The sequence below is a fragment of the Periophthalmus magnuspinnatus genome, chromosome 4 (assembly GCF_009829125.3).
Source record: "Periophthalmus magnuspinnatus isolate fPerMag1 chromosome 4, fPerMag1.2.pri, whole genome shotgun sequence".
Classification (NCBI taxonomy): domain Eukaryota; kingdom Metazoa; phylum Chordata; class Actinopteri; order Gobiiformes; family Gobiidae; genus Periophthalmus; species Periophthalmus magnuspinnatus.
Window position 1 is genome coordinate 27,611,731 of NC_047129.1, and position 17,888 is coordinate 27,629,618.

The window sequence follows — 17,888 nt, forward strand, 5'->3', positions numbered from 1 at the left end:
TAGGTCGGTTTAATGCCAGAAAAATTATGCACACATAGGATTTCTGAACAACATGGTTAGCAATTGGCAGCTTAAGCAAAAAATCAGCATGGAAGTAAGTGCAAATGTGTGTAGGATTTGAGCTCTGTGTGTTGGATGTTGTGGTCAGTGTTCGCGGTGAAGTGCAGTGGAGAGAGGATTTTTACACGACGCATTAACTCAGCTAATGGTCCCCAGATGACAGTGGACGGCTGACTGACCAGTGTGTAAGCCCCTATAGAAAAGAATGAACGCACTATGACCAACTCCCATTCAACCCACCATAAAGAACAAAAAAAGCACAGATTGAGGCCTGAACTTCCCCGACACTAGCCCCTAATTACTGCGGAGCTAAGTGTGTCATGTTATTGGTCATAGGAGCCACATCCTCAGAAAGCGACGGGTCTGATCAAATTGGAACTGTAAAGTTAAATCGGGAATAGCCAAGACAAACAGTAAACAGGAAGTCAGAACCAAGTTGAATTGCTTATTTAAAGGTGTGCTAAGTAATTTTTCTGATTAAGAGTTTGCCTCCCGTTTGTGTCCATGGAGATGTTTATGCTAAGCCGGCAACATTTCTCAGTTTGGCATTAAATTTATCTAACTGCATGGAAATAAAACCAGCTAAAATCAAATAAATGATAATATAACAGCATAATTTGAAAGGTTTGGCTTTTCTATTGGGAGCTGTGTATCAGTGTAACTTTACATATTTATTTTTACATTTGTATTCTCACATATCACCACTAGATGCTTTCTACACTACTGCTGTCTGATAGTGTCCCAGGTTTGGCCAGACAATAGAAAACTAAAGAGCACAGACGAGCCTGAGGGAAGGCCAGGTGCTGTCGACTGGCAATAAATGAATAAATGAATGAAAGAAGAAATAATTTAAAATAAAATGAAGTTACAGAGCTTTAAAGTCCTATGTGTCGTAAAGATTGTGCTCACTATTGTGGTCACTCGGTTTAATTTATTTGCATATCCAATGTGTACAGCCAAAGTAATTACTTAGCAAAGAAATAATTTTGTGTATTCAAATTGGACTCAATCCATGCACAAGGAAAGTTTCCAAAGATTCACCACTTTATTATCCTATCAGCAACAAGAATCCTCCAATATGTGAAAATATTTTGCAATATAAACAAATGCAATTACTTTTGGCCCAAGAGAAATATGTCAGAAGAATGAATGTAATTGCTAATGTAATGGGATATAGTGACAGCAGAAGTGTTTCTTTGTGCCTATTTGGCCTCTACAGCTGCGTGTCCCCTGCTGTCCCCTCTCTGTCCTCCCTCTCCTGTCCTCTCTGTCCTGGTATGTCTCCGCTCTGCCGGTCTCAGGTGAGTGACTCAGCCTTCTCCTGACATAACGTTCTCACATCTCCGCAGCCTCCTCTGGACCCCGTGCCGATCAGATGACACTGACCCGAGTCTTATCTGACCGCTCAATCAAAACGCCATTGTTCGCTCCTGTCACCCGCTCCTCACCTGTCTCTCCGCTTTCCCCTCTGAACCCGCTGTGGCCTGTCATTGATCGTCTGTCTACAGGTATATCGTGCACACCTGTACTGAAGTCTGGGAGTCTTTAAATTCCAAACTTGCGACAGAAAAAGCATCACCTAGAAGACATTAAAGAGATATACAAAGGAGGCTAGTTGCATTTCAGTCAGTCAGTTATCATTGGTATGTCCCTTGAGTTGTACCATCTCATTTTCGAGGTGGTGCAAAAAAAATATAGCAAGGTCAAGCTGTAGGTTCAATTCCCAGATTATACGGGACTGGTTTCGTGATTCTGACAGGTTACAAGATAAGTAAACATAAAATTAGACCCACAACTCCATTAGAAATTTGTTTTGGCTTGAAATAAGAAGTAATTATATTTAACTGAAACAAATTGAAATAAATATATCTTAAATTGTCAACACAACTGAACTAAACAGTCTGAATCCAAGTAATGCGAGCTCATCTATAGATCTATGTGGTTTCCTATGGGGGGTCTGCAGGTTTCCCCAGCTGCACTGAAGGATGGGTCAAATGCAAAGGACTAATTTCCTTGTGTAGAAAAAAATATCTCACATCTTAAAATAGCTGTATTAGTCAGTGTGTCACATAAGGACATTGGAGCTTAAACCACTTGTAATCCACGTCTTGAACTTGGCAGCAGATAACGAGCCAGCCAACAGCGCTAATTCCTTATAAAGACTGAAAAAAGACTACAACAGGAGGTCATGATGAAGACCACATGTCAATTTAATCAAAATGAGCGCACCATCTCCTGCAATAGACAACTGGCTGGTTCCATTATCTTTTAAAACTTTTGGGGGACAGAAGAGATTTGACATTAGAGAACTATAACAAAAATAAAAATATGAGCAACTGGGGGTGAGTAGCTCAGTGTTCTGTCCTCTGATCTTTTCGAATCCAGCTCTCGACATAAAAATCATTGGTTGGTTGGCGGTTTGGCGATTGGTGTATCAATGTATGTGGGGTGAGTGGCTCCTTAATGTTAAAACTGTGACCATTTACCACATTGGAAACTAAAATGTGATATAAACTATACATATATACGATCTACTATATCTACTCTACTAGAATTAAAAGATTTTAAAAGTAAAATGTAGCAAAAAAAGCCAGAGAACAGCACCAACATCATGGATATTTCACTCACACCTGCCTGTCCCGGTCTGTCCCTGCCTCTTTATGCCTGACCTGGCCCGTCTCCTGTCTTTATCAGTGAGCCTGTCCCAGTGCAACCTGACCTAGCTTCTGTCTGCTCCTGTGGCCCTGGCTCTGCTCCTGGCTCTGGGCCGTTGACGAGAGGGGTTGGTTGGTTGGTTGCTCGGTTGGTTGCTTGGTTGGGTGACCTCTGAGGTAATTAGCCTTACCTTAGACTTACCTACCGCAGTGCATCTGGGACACATAAACACAGCTCACTCAGCGCTGGCCCTCAGCTTTGACTGTCTGCTCCTTATGTCCACAAACCTGCAAGTGCTTATAGGGCTCAAGTGTTGGGGAATGAGTTTTGTAAATGTTTAGGAATGGCAGAAGTATAAAATTATTTGGTTTCGAGCAGGGGTGAGAAGATAGAGGCGACAGTTTTTCAATATTAAGTCAGTTGGAGCCAGAGTCCGTGGAGTCGGAACCACGCCCATGCTCACTTCCTATTTGGGATGCCAGGGCTAGCAGGTTAGCTATGTCCATTTATATATACTGTCTATGTGTACACTCCCTTGGCCAACGCACAAACAAGAGCAAGAGCAGGAAAATCTGAAATCAGCCATATCCGACCACTGCAAGAGACAAAACCACATCATGGACTGGAACAATGCCAGTGTCATCCGGACTGAAAGCACCAATAGCACCATCGAGATCCACAAACGAGATCCAAGAAGCATAAATCATGACGAGGGAGCATACACCTTATCACATATTCATATTCACATCTCTGGGGTTGAATAATGGCACCACTTTCTGAAGTTATTGTGGAAATCTTTATTTATACTGACAGGAACGCCATCGAACTTTGTGCCAGTTTTTTGTTTCATGTGGATAGGCCCAGTAATTGCAGAGATATTAACCATAAACCAGGACAACAAATCTGAAATCTGACAGTTAAATAGCAAATGTTACCATAGAATTCTGATCTGTCCTCTAGCTCAGTTTTAAAATATAGGGATTCAGAATGTTTTTTATTAGATATAACTGATATGAGCTAATGTTTCTATTTTAAAATCTAAGGCTCACTTAATTATTGGAAAGCGACTTTAATTTGTTGTATTTTTTTATTATGATGGCGTACACAACTACCTCTTTAGTTTCATTGTTCTTCTATTTCCGATTATAACTCACTAGTCTATTTAAAGGGCCCATATTGTGCTATTTCCTGATGTTATATATTATGTTCTATGTTATAATATATGTTAGAATATTGTTTCCTCATCAAAAATATACTCGGAGTTGTGTTCTGTTTCATTCACACGTTTAACACTCAAACCCTGCATATTTAGGCTGAGTTCTTCTTTCAAAAGGAAAACACTCTGTTCCACCTTGTGATGTCATCATGTGGTAATACAGGAAGTGTTCCACTGCGTTTTTAAACTCCATACACCTTCACTAGAATCATTTGGATAATTTCAGCCCTGAAATGTCCAATGTCTACTGAGCAAAAGGTAAACAGTACCACTTCATGACATCACAAGGTGGAACAGAGCATTTTGAGCTTTGGAGATATAGACAGACTAATAATTACAGGTTACTCAAACATGTGTGGATGAAACAAAACACAACTCCGGGTCTGTTTTTGATACGGTAACAACATTATAACATGGCTTAAAGCTCACAAGTCAGTTTTGAGTAATATAGGACCTTTAAACATCTGTTAATTTTTCAATATCAGACAAATACTTGATAATACTTGATAATCGACATACTGATATCGCCTTTTCTTAAACATCACTAAACAAAGCCAAACCGTATAGCACTATACCTTTGAAGACTCTATCCCACGGCTCAATCCAGCCCTCACCAATCACTCGAGAAGCCGCTGGCCTCGTTGACCTCTGCACTTTCTCTCAGATGTAGAGCCATTGATTTCTCTCTAACACGGAGCTGTCCCATTCATACTGGAGCTGTCCACATCCATCTTGCTTTAGTAGGCCCTTGTTAGTATCTCACGCTGCGGTTTAAAAGCACAAATACTTCACAGTTGTTAAGCTTTTCGACTGTTCTTTTGACTTAAAAGAGATTTCATTGGCCTACAATAAAATATGGGCTCAAAATGGACTAGAATGAGTTGTGTTCATATGACATCAAAACATGCTAGAATGACATATTTTAAAATGGAGCGCGAGGACAGGTCAGAATTGGTGGAATGTGCTGTTTGTTTTCCTGGTTTATGGTTAATATCTCTGTAATCACCGGGCCTATCCATATGAATCAAAACTAGCACAAACTTCATTTTCAATATCTTATCTGCAGCGTAAATACACAAAGATGAATTATTTTGTTGTCAGCTGAAAGCCATTTAGGCCATAAGAAACAAAACAACAAATAATGATTTAAAGTTCAACAATTGTGGATCAAAAATATTAATATTTCTTTCAAAAAATCACTGAATCTCCCATAGAGTTATATAGGAGATCAAATTTTAGAACGTGAACAAAATGAAATCAGGCAATGCTTTGAGTTTGAATATGTTTGAGACTACATTGTTTAATTTTTAATGAACCCTTATTTAGCCCTCGTTTAACTCTTAAGGTTGTTTTTCACACTTAAATTGGCCTTAATTTTGACTCTATTTAAAGCAATTTGAATATTTTTGGTCATAAACCTACATAAAGGTAATAAAACTAAATGGGATTAGAGTTTAACAAGACAAGGAGTACGCAATTTAAATAACTTTAATCTACCTTTTACTTCTAAATATAATGGCAAATGCATTACATAGACCGAATAAGGACATTTTCTTAAAACAAGTACTACTTTGAACTATATCTGTAGGCCTGTCATGCAATTACTATATCAACTTGTCATTCAATATAAAGTTGGAACAATATTTTTTGGGGTCAATATTTATCGTGTGTCCATTTTCTTTGCACTACTGGGAAATTTTTGGTTATATTTTGGGCTATATGATAAGATTTAAGCCTTAAAAGGTTAAATTAATAACTTCTATGACAGATTACAGATGCAAACAAGTTCTAAAGTGTTTATTTATTGCAGGTTCTTAACAATACTATACATTTAGAATATTTTTTGTGGTTCAAATCTGTTCTTTGGTTATTGCGTCAGTGGCACAAATTAGTTTCCATATTATCTATATCATCTTCAGCAATATATCGAACTTCAAAATATGTTATCGTGACAGGCCTATGTATCTGATCTGTTTCTCTCATCAAAAATCTCCGGTCTTATTTTAGCTGTTTACTCCACGCTTGATTTTTGGGAACATGACAACATACCAACATATGTGAACGCACAACCCACTATAAAAGATCATGACTCAATCGAAGGGGAAGCTTTGGAAAACCCGGAGACAGAGGTGTAAATAGAACACGGGTGAATCACATACCAGTGGCTCTACGCTCACCACAGGCGCATCCAAACAGACCCAAAACACAGGGTCCAGACTCCACAGACAGCAGGCCATAGGCAGCAGCGGTGACACAGGCAGGAGGAGAACGTCATAAAAGGTCTTGGTTACTGGAGTTGTTGTCAAAAGCCTATTTTAAATGTTCTTTAAATCAACGGCCACGTATCTGTCAGCATGCGTTTTTCCGATATGTTTTGGGTATTCCCGGGATGTGGTTCGAAATGAGAACTGGGTTAGAGTTGATGTTTACAGTGATATAAGAAAGTGAGTATAGAGTGAATTAAGTAATAGTAATAGGCCTGGTAATTCCCCTTTTTTGGAAGTAGAATGTACTCACAAGCATGCAGAGTTTACCGGAGAACACAATCACTGTATAAAGGCCGATGTAATCCCTAATTTGTCCAAGACTAAGTTGTTTGTAATATGAAATTCAAATATTTTTGTCTGAAATTGTGAAAAATGGTCTGGATTATAGGGGATGACCAAAGAAATCAATACAAAACAATACGAATCCATGTGAAGACACAGGGTTTTGGGCTTTAAGAGTGTTGCGGTTAGCCAAAGAACACAGGAATTTGACACCTAATTTACTGAACAAAGTGAATGCAGCCAGTTTCTGTTCAAAAACCACAAGCGTTAAGATCACACATTGCAATAATTAGCCTATATAAATATCTATTCTCATAAAAGATGAACAAAAAAATCACATTTGGACATTTTTTGGTCACATTTGAACCCTTATAGCTATAGTAGTTGCCCTTCAGTATTGGTTTACTCATTGTAATCTTATTTATTCATGCACGTTTGCGTAATCCTATACTTTCCTGCATTCATGGCTCTGAAAATTTCTGTTTTCACCTATCCCCTATCTCCGCCAAATTATTCAAAAAAATTCCCTTCCGAAACATGTATAGGGTTAAAAAATGTTAAGTAGCCATTTTCCAACAATAAAAACCTGTGAATGAAGATCGGCAGGTTGCTATGGTGAAATGCCACTGCAGTTTGGGACAAGAAATGAAGTCATTCTTAAATACTTCTTGTCATGAAATATAAAACTGCAAATTTTATGTTTGTGTTTCTTGTACTTGCTCCCTGTCCTGAGATGTCGTTTGAAGCCTTAAGATCTGACTACTGCGCCGCACTTCATAAAAACCAAATGTTCTCACCTCTATGTTCCTAGGGGCCCTCAGCTGACAAACACACACACACACACACATACACACTGCAGAGTCATCCAGGGGCCACCTCATTACCAGCAACACAAGACGCACAGGTGGTAAGGCGCCAGGGCTGGACACCGTTTAAAGGCCGAATGAAAAAAACCTTGGATACTTTAAAGAGCCCACATTACACCATTTTCGGATCTATATTATAATGTTGTTTCCTCATCAAAAACATACCTGGGGCTTTGTTTTGTTTCATTCACACACGTTAAACACATAATCCCTGCATATATAGGCTGAGTTGTTCTCTCAAACAGAAAACACACCTTCACTAGAATCATTTGGATCATTTCAGCCCTGGAATTGCCAATCTCTGAAGTAAAGATAAAAGGTAGATTTTAACTTGAAAACTACCACTTCATGACATTATAAGTTGCAACAGAGCATTTTGAGCTTGGGAGAAGTAGCCAGCCTAATAAGACATATGTGAATGAAACAAAACACAACTCCAGGTATGTTTTTGAGGAGGTAACAACATTATAGCACGGTTTAAAGCTCACAGGGGTCAATTTTGTGTAATATAGGTTTATTTTGTGATGCAGAAGACATTTAACAGGTGGAAATGAGACAAGAACATAACAAAAAAATGAAACTGACAATACAACACTACAATATAACACAAAATACAAAGGTTTTAGATACTGAAAACCAAATACTGGTCTTGATACCGAGTGGGTCCTATGAGTGCACAGTAGAAAGTTGCATGCAGCATGGGCATAAATTAACAATAAAAACAACTGCGTTTCTCCAAGAATTACTATTTAATGGGAAGATCATGATTAATCCAGAAACAGGTACCGAAAAAAGTAGTGTCCAGGAACCAATACCATCAAGTGCTGGTACCGGCAAATTGAATTAACTATCCCTACAATGCACAGCTATTCTTACCGCTGTCCCATACATATAACCCCACTCCACTGCTGATCTGCTGGGGCATGCTAACACTGCGCACTGCTCTTAATGGTTTTCCCACCCACTACACAGCGCGCACATGTTGAAGCCGTTAGCAATAAGTGGCTTTTCCCAACTTGGTAACGTCCTAATGTCCCTGTTAATCTCACATTCCTCACTACAAAGGCCGCAGAGCGAGGCCAGGGCAAAGCAGAACCAAGAGGGCACCATAAAAGAGTAACAGCGTGCATTTGAACTGCACTTCACCTAACTGTAAACGCTGCAACTGAGCTTTGGGGCTTGGGAGTTTTTCAAGCTAATATTTTACCACGGGCATGGGACATAAATCAATATTAATTAAAATTACAAAGTCAATCAAAAATGAAAAAAGGTCCAGGCTTAATTTTGATATCACAAATTAGTGCTTTTCCACCTTTAAGACACTCAAAGCACTTTACATCAAGGAACCACTCACACATTCACACACACACATTCATACACCAGTGTACACAGACAGAGGGGATGAGGTGGGTTAAGTGTCTTGCCCAAGGACACAATGGCAGCAGTGATATGTGGAAGCTGGAATCACACCACTAACCTTCAGCTCAGTGGACAAACAATTCACAAACTGCGCTGCTGTTGTCCCACTTATACTTCTCTTAAACAATATAAAGTAATTTTCAACACAAAATAAAACTATTGTCTTTAATATTACCATGAGCTCTAACTATCTAAACTATTTAAAAAAGGCATCAATCATTCTGACAACAGTACAACAATAGAGGCCCATATTATCCCAAACACATTTTTTGAAAAACCTTTTGCATTATTAGTATTATAATCAAAAACATGCATTACATTGTGTTTTGTTCCATTTGTGATTCTGACTCATCTTTCTTAGGCTATTCCCATAATCTCTGGTTGTCATGGGTGGTAATCCCGAAGTGCTCCTCTGCATTTTAAACCCAGCGCAGGACTTATTCTGAACGTTTTAGCACTCAAACTGTCTTCAGAACAATGCATGAAATCGTGTAGCAGCAAACACAGACCTCTTCACGGTCCTGATTGCAACACTACACATCTGAGCTCACCCCATACTGAGGCTGGGAACTATTATGTCATACTAACATCCATACTAATACATACTAAATCAAGTAATCAAGTGGATAATCCCTATTTGAACACCTTTAGACAGGTGCAGTAACTTTATAATCCTATTGACCCTTGTGTATTGTATTGTTTGGGTATATCCAATACTCAAAAGTCTATTACTAAATGTAGCAAATGCATCTGTCCATTTAAAATAACTGATATAAGCAAGGGTTTAGTGTTGAATAGAGCAGTGTTATAGCCTCCATGGTAAAGTTATGCCCAGTCAAACCACAGCCCATTACACACATTTCCATATTAATACATCATGGTTAACCACACTACCCCAAAATGTGCGTTCATGGTCTAGTGTAGGATACAAAATATGTTTTCAATAAGACAAATAGAGTGTAGTCTTGACATTTTCAGACAGATACAGTGTCACTTACACTTGTGGTATAGGCTAGACGCACGTTTCTAAGGAAGGAACAAGGATGATGACACATTGCCTGGCCGTGTCTTACCTGTACGTGTCTGAAGGCGACCGTGAGCTGCGTCATGTGCAGCGTGAGACACCTGGACGTACACCGCGCGCTGTTGATCTTGTCCTGAACATCCTCGTGCTCCGGTGAAGTCCTGCGCGCCACGGTTAACGTCACCAACGCGCAAAGGTGAACCAAAGCGACTCCGCGTAAAGACATGGTGCCAAACCGAATACGCAGTGAGCTGGATACGCGCTGTTGTCTCTGGGAGTTCCGTGGCGTCCTCCTCTCGCGACCGATGAGTTGTGAATGAAAACATCTGCTCCAAGAAGCCGAGTGCCCTCTATTCTCCTCTCCCCCGCGCGCGCAGACACTCCCCCATCGTCCCATGTGCGTCTCTCCGCTCATTACAGCGCATTACCAAGCTCAAATCACTATACCAACGTCATTTTAACAGCACTGGCACTACAATTACTACAGTTACAGCAGTTATAGCTTAATCTCTGTCAATCTTAAATGCAAACCCGTCCAGATATCTACTTCTCCTGACAAAATTCCCAAGAAATATTTGTTTTTTCACTGATTACTGATATACATGTGTCAAACTCAAGGCCCAAGTGCCAAATGTGGCCCACTACGTCATTTTACGCGGCCCACAACAAAATGTATGACTATCTTAAAATGAATGAAATCAGGAGATACTCAGTTATACAGACATATTTTTTTTACATCTGTGGAAATGCATATGCAATATTTGTAACTTGATAAGTAATAAATACGGAAACAGTTAGTGAACAAGTTTTTAAAAAGTAGTTACATTTATTTTACATTACATCTGGCCCTTTGAGAGGAATCATTTTGCGGATGTGGCCCTCAGTGAAAATGTTTCTGACACCCCTGCCCTATAATATTGTAATAATCTGATATTTTGTGTGTAGTACAGAGTTGACACCTGTTGTTGTTATTGTAACTGTTTATTGTTGTTGTTAATGTGACTGTTTTTGTATGTGACACTTCGTTGCTATGCCGACAAGCTGATGTGAAGTTTCTATTGGTCAGTTACTGGTTTGTTTTTGGAGCTGCTGTTGTTTTCCTCTTGTTTTGGCGTGGGTTACGGCCTACAGTAGCCCTTGTGTTCAGAAAATCAACAACCAGAAGAAATTTGGTGTGTTTAATTACACCAGAAAGCATCAATATTCATGATTTTGAATAACTTTTTATGATATAGGGTCTGCTACCTGTTCTCTGCAGATGTTTTTTTTTTTTTTTTTTTTTGACAGGAAAGTTCCACAGAAGCCCAAAGCATTAAACTTATAAATCTCCATGGAAAAAAGCAGGTAGCACCACTAAGCCAAGTTACAGGTCAGATCTGTGGAGAGGCCACTGAAAGAAGCAATAATTGAATAAATGCAAGCTAAGTAGTTTAAAGCCACACCTTGATACATTCCAGGGAAAGCAAAAGATCTCCATAGAGACAAGCGTAAAAGTAGGTGCATTCATAATTCACAAAGGTTCACAAACATATTGCAGAGATAGGACTAAATAAATGTGTTTAAAGGTCATATATTACACAGAATTGACTCTTGTGAGCTTTAAGCCATGTTAGAATGTTCTTACCTCTTCAAAAACAGACCTGGAGTCGTTTTTTGTTTCATTCACACACGTTTGAGAAATCCTTTATTATTAGTCTGTACATCTCCAAAGCTCAAAATGCTCTGTTCCACCTTGTGATGTCATGAGGCGGTACTTTTCAAGTTAACAGCTACTTTTACCTTTAGTCCAATAGCGGCAATTCCAAGTCTTAATTTGATCTTCCTGTATTAGCACATGACATCACAAGGTGGAACAGAGTGTTTTCTGTTCGAGAGAAGAATATTGCCTAAATATGCAGGGTTTGTGTGTTAAACGTGTGACAAACAACCCGATCCACTCAGTCTAATGTGACCTGAAATTGTATAGTTCGAAAAAGATCCTCGGCCTTTCCTCAGTCGGGCTTTTCATTTCACACCATCACATAATCAGATAGTCGAATCAGCTTCCAGAAAGTCTGAAATTGTCTGTAGATTTGAATAATTTTACTAGAAATTTGGAAAAAGTACATTTAGATCATCAAATTTGTCCACATCAGTCTAGTTGATTTTGTACTGTTCTATTTCACTGTAAAAACCCGCACATGATGATTTTTATATTGTATGAACTGTAGGATTGAAGGACATTTTATTGCATTTTACTGCTAATGTTAACGATGAACTGTTAGTCTTATGATTGTATGTAATTGTAATGAAATGTGTATTTTAATGTGTGTTCACCTGCACATGGAAAGCAGCAGTAGCTAAATCTGGTACAAATCATCTTTTCTTTCATAAGATTAATGAATTTGTACATGGTGCCTGACAAATAAAGAAGAAATCAAGAAGAAAGAAAGGTATGTTTGCGATGCAGAAACAATATTATAACAATAGATAGATCAGAAAATAGCGTAATATAGGCGTTTTAATATTCACTTAATCAATACCCTAACTCTAACAAGCCCTAACCCCTTAATCAAGTAACCAAGCCAAACCATTCTTAATAGTACCTTTGTTCATTATGTTCACTAATAAGGCTAATTATAAGTTAAGTTATATTTTTGTCATATTTCCACATTAGTTGGGCTTTACAAATCACTTGCCCTCTTGTGTTCCTTACATAGTCGTCCCATTTTCAGTTATTTCCATCCTCATTATCACCACAACATGTCACCATCAAAGCAGCCGTCCATATGCTGTGCTGAGTAATGCAATCTCACTTCTAAATTTGGCCCCAACATAACAGGGGCCCGAGCCATGCCAAAGCTCCCAATAGCCGTCTGTTGTTTTAGGCATATTAACGCTCTATTTTTACTACTCTCAAAACAAACTGCATTACGGGCTGCTAACCCTTGCTATAGCTAATTATTGGGAGTAGACTAATAAAATGCGCTCATGTTGAGGTAAGTGTTTTGCCAAAAAAGTTACAGTCCATCAAATAGGTTGCGTTCACATTGTATAATTCAATTGTGTTATATTTTCAGATGGAGGGCAGGGGTCTGTGTGACTCTGTGGGGGAGTCACTACTTTTGAGAGAAATATGCAAAATAGAAATCCCCAAATGTTGGACCTTATGAATAGAGACTGACTGATATGGATTTTTAATGACTGGTGCCGAACAGAATCCAGAGAAATCAATATTTTTGAGCCGATATGTGGCTGACTTTGATTATTTTCTCCAAATTATGAGAGAGCAGTGTAGTCTAGTTTTGAGCAGCTATCTAATTTAACATTTAAGTGTTAAAATAAAGCTTTGTGTGTGTACATAACTAAATATCGGCCTGTGCTGGAGATTAAAGTCCGATAACCGATTCACTAAACAATCTAAAAAAAGTATCGGCGTATCTCTCCTTATGAATATTTGTTTGAGACTGGGTCCACAATCTTGAAATATTTAATATAGTTCAACTTATAAGAATGAAATAGTGGCACCACTTTCTGAGGTTATTGTGAAAAAATAATTTCACTTTTTGTTTCATGTGGATAGGCTCAGTAATTACAACAAAATTAACCATAAACTTAGAGTTATGTTTGTTTTTTTTACACACAATTGAGTAATCCTTTATTATTAGCTCAAAAAAAGCTCAAAATACCCTGTTCCACCTTGTGATGTCATGAAGTGTTTTCAAGTTAATCGCTACCTTTTACCTTCAGTCCAGCAAAGATTAGAAATTCCAGGGCTGAAATGATTCAGATGATTCTAGTGAAGGTGTATGGAGTTTAAAAACACAGTGATGCACTTCCTGTATTACCTCATGACATCACAGGGTGGAACAGAGTGTTTTTTTGTTTGACAGAAGAACTCATCTGAAATATGCAGGATTTGTGTGTTAAACATGTGAATGAAGCCAAACACAATCAATGTATGTTTGTGATGAGGAAACAACATTATAACAGATCAGAAAATAGCTTAATATGGGCCCTTTAAACTGTAAATTCCACCATATAAATCTGCAACCTAGGAACACTTTATTTTTTACTACTTTCCAAACAAACTGCATTATGGACCGCTAACTCTTGCTATACCTAATTATTGGAGTAGACTAATAAAATGTGTTCATGTTGAGGTAAGTGTTTTGCCAAAAAGTTACAATCAATCAAATGTTCTAGCAGTTTTTGGTTATACAAGCGAAAGGAGAGCGGTGCCAAGTCGACATGTTTGAGACACGAGATTGAAAGCTGTATTTCCGTATATATATTTGTTTACATGCAGTCATCCCCGCTGGCGATAAAATGTGGAGAAAATCACCTAAGTCTGATTGAGCGCTGTGTAAATATTTGTAAGCATTGGCAGGAAGACTGTTAGCAGTGAATGCACAGTCAGGAGCGCTGCTTTTGGGCTTTAAATAGGCATGTGTGTGGATTAAAAATGGAAGATATTATGTAATGGTAATCATGTGTTAACTGATCTTTACATAGGGCTGGAGGAACATAACTGAAGTGGCTGATATCACGAAATCCTACCAATGGCTTAAGAGAGCTGGACTGAAGGACAGCACAGAGGCACTCATCCTGGCTGCACATGAGCAGATAGAGGGCCAGATCTACCACACCAGACAAGACCCAAGGTGTAGGCTGTGCAAAGAGGCCCCTGAGACAGTCCAGCACAAAACTGCAGGATGTAAGATGCTGGCAGGGAAAGCATACATGGAGGGATATAACCAAGTGACGGGCATAGTGTACAGAAACATCTGTGCAGAGTACGGACTGGAAACCCCGAGGTCAAGGTGGACATCGCAGTCTAAACTTCATGCACTCTGACATAACAGTAAAGAACATTTAGCTACAATTTTTGGCACCACTTCATAATAATTACTTACACCTTATGATTCAGGCTTAGTAGGTTTTTATTTAATACATTTACCCCAACTCCCCTCAGTTAAGTAATAGGTAATTTTGATGCCATATTGCAGAAGGTAAAGTGTTAACAACTCCATGGAGACAAGCAGGTGGTCTTGCAACAGAAAAGGTACATGGTGCACCTTTAAGGAACAATTTGTACCATCTAATGCAATGGGGAGGTTGAACGATCTGGTAATGTAGCCTACAATGCAATACGATCTGCTCTGGAAATTCTTAACTTTTACGGCTTTTAAATAACAAAACATAAGACTGATTCAAATTCACTTGCTTTACTCACTCTAGTAGTATCTGAACAACCGTTGAACTATTTTACTTCATTCACCGATTGTCTTTAATTTCTGTATTAACCATTAGTGTACACACGTCACGTACACTATAGCTTTGGTACCAGGGGCATTTACTGTCGATCCATCCGAATGCATGTTGATGAAAGCCAAATGTGGTTGGGTTGGTTGGACAGCAGGAGAGCAGGGGGACACTTGTACAGGCAGATGTTTGGCCCAGAGAATGTGTGTGAATGTGAGCTCCTAAGCCACACTAGTCAGGAAAAATCAGCCAGAAAGTGATTGAATAACATTTTGTGGGGAATACAATGCAATCAGATACTGCAAAATTGTCGACATACTCTCTGGTGTGAACAAACCACAAAATCCGGTGTCTATTATTTGATTTGTTCAGCTACTCAAATGAAAAGTAAAAACTGACATTGCGAACGTGGTCCCATAATGAGGTAAATGTTGGTGTAGTATTAGCTTTAGTCCGTAGGGGGTGCTAGGACAAAGAATTTTTGGACTGTGCCAAGCAATGAAGAAATACATGTTTCCATTTGAGGAACTATTTGTTAACCATGTCGAGATAGGGTCGCTTCTGAAGTCAGCCAGTATTTATCCAGGAACTCAAGCAGGACATATACAATATCTACCACTTCCATCCATTTTCTTCAGTTTTATCCGGAGCTGGGGCCTCCTCCTGGTGGGACATGCCTGGAAAACCTCCCCAGAGAGGCGTCCAGGAGCCATCCGGAACAGATGCCCGAGCCACCTCAGCTGGCTCCTCTCAATGTGGAGGAGCAGCAGCTCTACTCCAAGATCCTTCCGTTTGACTGAGCTCCTCACTCTGTCTCTGAGGAAGCGTCCAGGCACCTTGTTTAGGAAATTTATATGGACCACTTGTATCCATGATCTTGTCCTTTTGGTCATTATTGTCATTAATTTTGTGTTGGCAAGTCTAGTCCACCAATTATAGCAGACACATTTTTCAAGTTATTAGATCACTTTTGTACTGTTCTGCATTATCAGCTGTCACTGTTTCTTTGTTGTAGACCAGAAATTTGCAGATACAACAAAAATAATAAATTCTTGTTAAAATGGTCCATTATTCAGTCACAATATTTGCACTATGACATAATAAGTTTATATATGAAAATGCATACTTTTCTAATTTTATTTAGTCAATACTCCTAACACAGAATTTAAATGGATGCCGTTTTCAGAAAGGCTGGAATTATTATGGTTATAGTATAGTGTATAGTCTTACTATATATACATTATGTATTAATTTGTATAAAACCCGCTAAGTGCTAACCTTGTAGTTTAGACAAGTTTAGGCATGTCTACAAACATGCAGGAATTCAAATCTTCTCGAAAAGACCTAATGCTCCATGTAAATCTTCTCGCAATCGCAATGCAAGTCAGAAAAAAAATGTAATTTACCAAAATGTGCTACACTAACTCCCAAAATAACAAATGCAGAGACTCTAATTCAACTAAAGAGATTGGATTTCATGAAGCTACAAGGAGCCTTCAGATGATGTCATTTTATAAAGCGGTCTGCTGGAGAACTGACATACGGCACCTCCAATGCTATTTACACAAAACAGAAACTTTATCACTGTTACAGACCACATCCTAAGCCTTTCATACGAACTGCAGAGAGTGAAAGCACACTCAAGAATTGGATGTAATCATTATGTATTTAACATGTCAGCAAAGTGTGCCATCCTCTCAATCCCACAGGCTTCACGAGTTTATACTTCGATCTCGTACCCGCCCAAAGTCACTGAAGTGGTCTGAAATAATTTCCTATATCTCATCTGTAAGTTATCCTGTCTGTCACTTTGAGAGATTGTAAAAAAAAAAGGATTTGATTTTAGCATTGCATTTATTTTGACAGAGTAAAAAAGTGTTGTAGCATCCCTATGTGGTAAGTCAACGCAACTGCAGTTTAAGAAGTTTAAGTTTGATGTGTTATTTTTGACTTAAATAGTAGTTCCAAGTTATTTTTGTAAAGCCTCATTAAACCAGTGCATTGAACAGGGCCATACATATAGAAGTTGGGATAGAGATCCAGCAACCTCAGCCCTAAGCTGTTCAGTGGTGCATGAGTTGGATTTTCTAGATGTTTTTTGTTGACCTAGTATCATCCTACAAATGTTTAGGGAGGATTCGCCTGAATTTGCTTGTGTGACTGTCCAGGACCAGTGGAACCATAGGGAAGTGACAAAAAGAAACACTGTAAAACAAAATGTTTCATGCTAAGTGTATTTAGAAATGTACAAAGTATTGTGCATTTTAATATAGCTGACATGTAGTGTGGAGCCCAACAAGATTCTAGTGCCAGGGCTCAGAATTTGGTGCTACCCTGATAGTTCCTGTTGGATCATTTCTGTGTATAAACTTACACATTGCCCAATTCTTTTCTTATGTAAACCTAATTATAGATAAGAACTTACGCACATTGCAATTGCACTTAATATCATTCCAATAATCACTTCACACATACTAACTAGGTCGATATTTAAACTACCTTAGATCTGAGTTTTCAATTTGGCTCCTTAGGCTATAGACTATTTTCAGTGCTGGATGAAGTACTCACTTTTGGTACTTAATAAATGTACTTTAAGAATAAAAAGGTAAAAATATTTGACACAAGTGTTGTTACTCTGTTAAAGTGTAAAGGTAGTGATACTGATTTAAAAAAATGATATGTATTTTGGTCAACAGTAGCAATACAAATCAATTTCCTAATTTTTTGTAGGAATTTTGTGTATTTATATTTGTTTGCTCAAAGCCGAAGCTTGAACTCAAAAATTTTACTATGGATGTTACCATGAACATGGTAAAAATAACAATTCAAATCACATGAAAAGCACTTTTTACTTT

The 17,888-nt window shown here is 38.5% G+C and overlaps 1 protein-coding gene across 1 annotated transcript in view; it reads right to left on the minus strand.

The window, feature by feature from the left end:
• The window catches only part of anos1b (anosmin 1b), a 94,017-nt gene extending 83,943 nt beyond the window's left edge, over positions 1-10,074 (minus strand). Inside the window, exon 1 of the mRNA XM_055221373.1 lies at positions 9,839-10,074. Coding sequence (XP_055077348.1) covers positions 9,839-10,015 — 177 coding nt within the window. The 5' untranslated portion in view covers positions 10,016-10,074. The remainder of the gene's footprint in view (positions 1-9,838) is intronic.
• Positions 10,075-17,888: the final 7,814 nt, after the last annotated feature.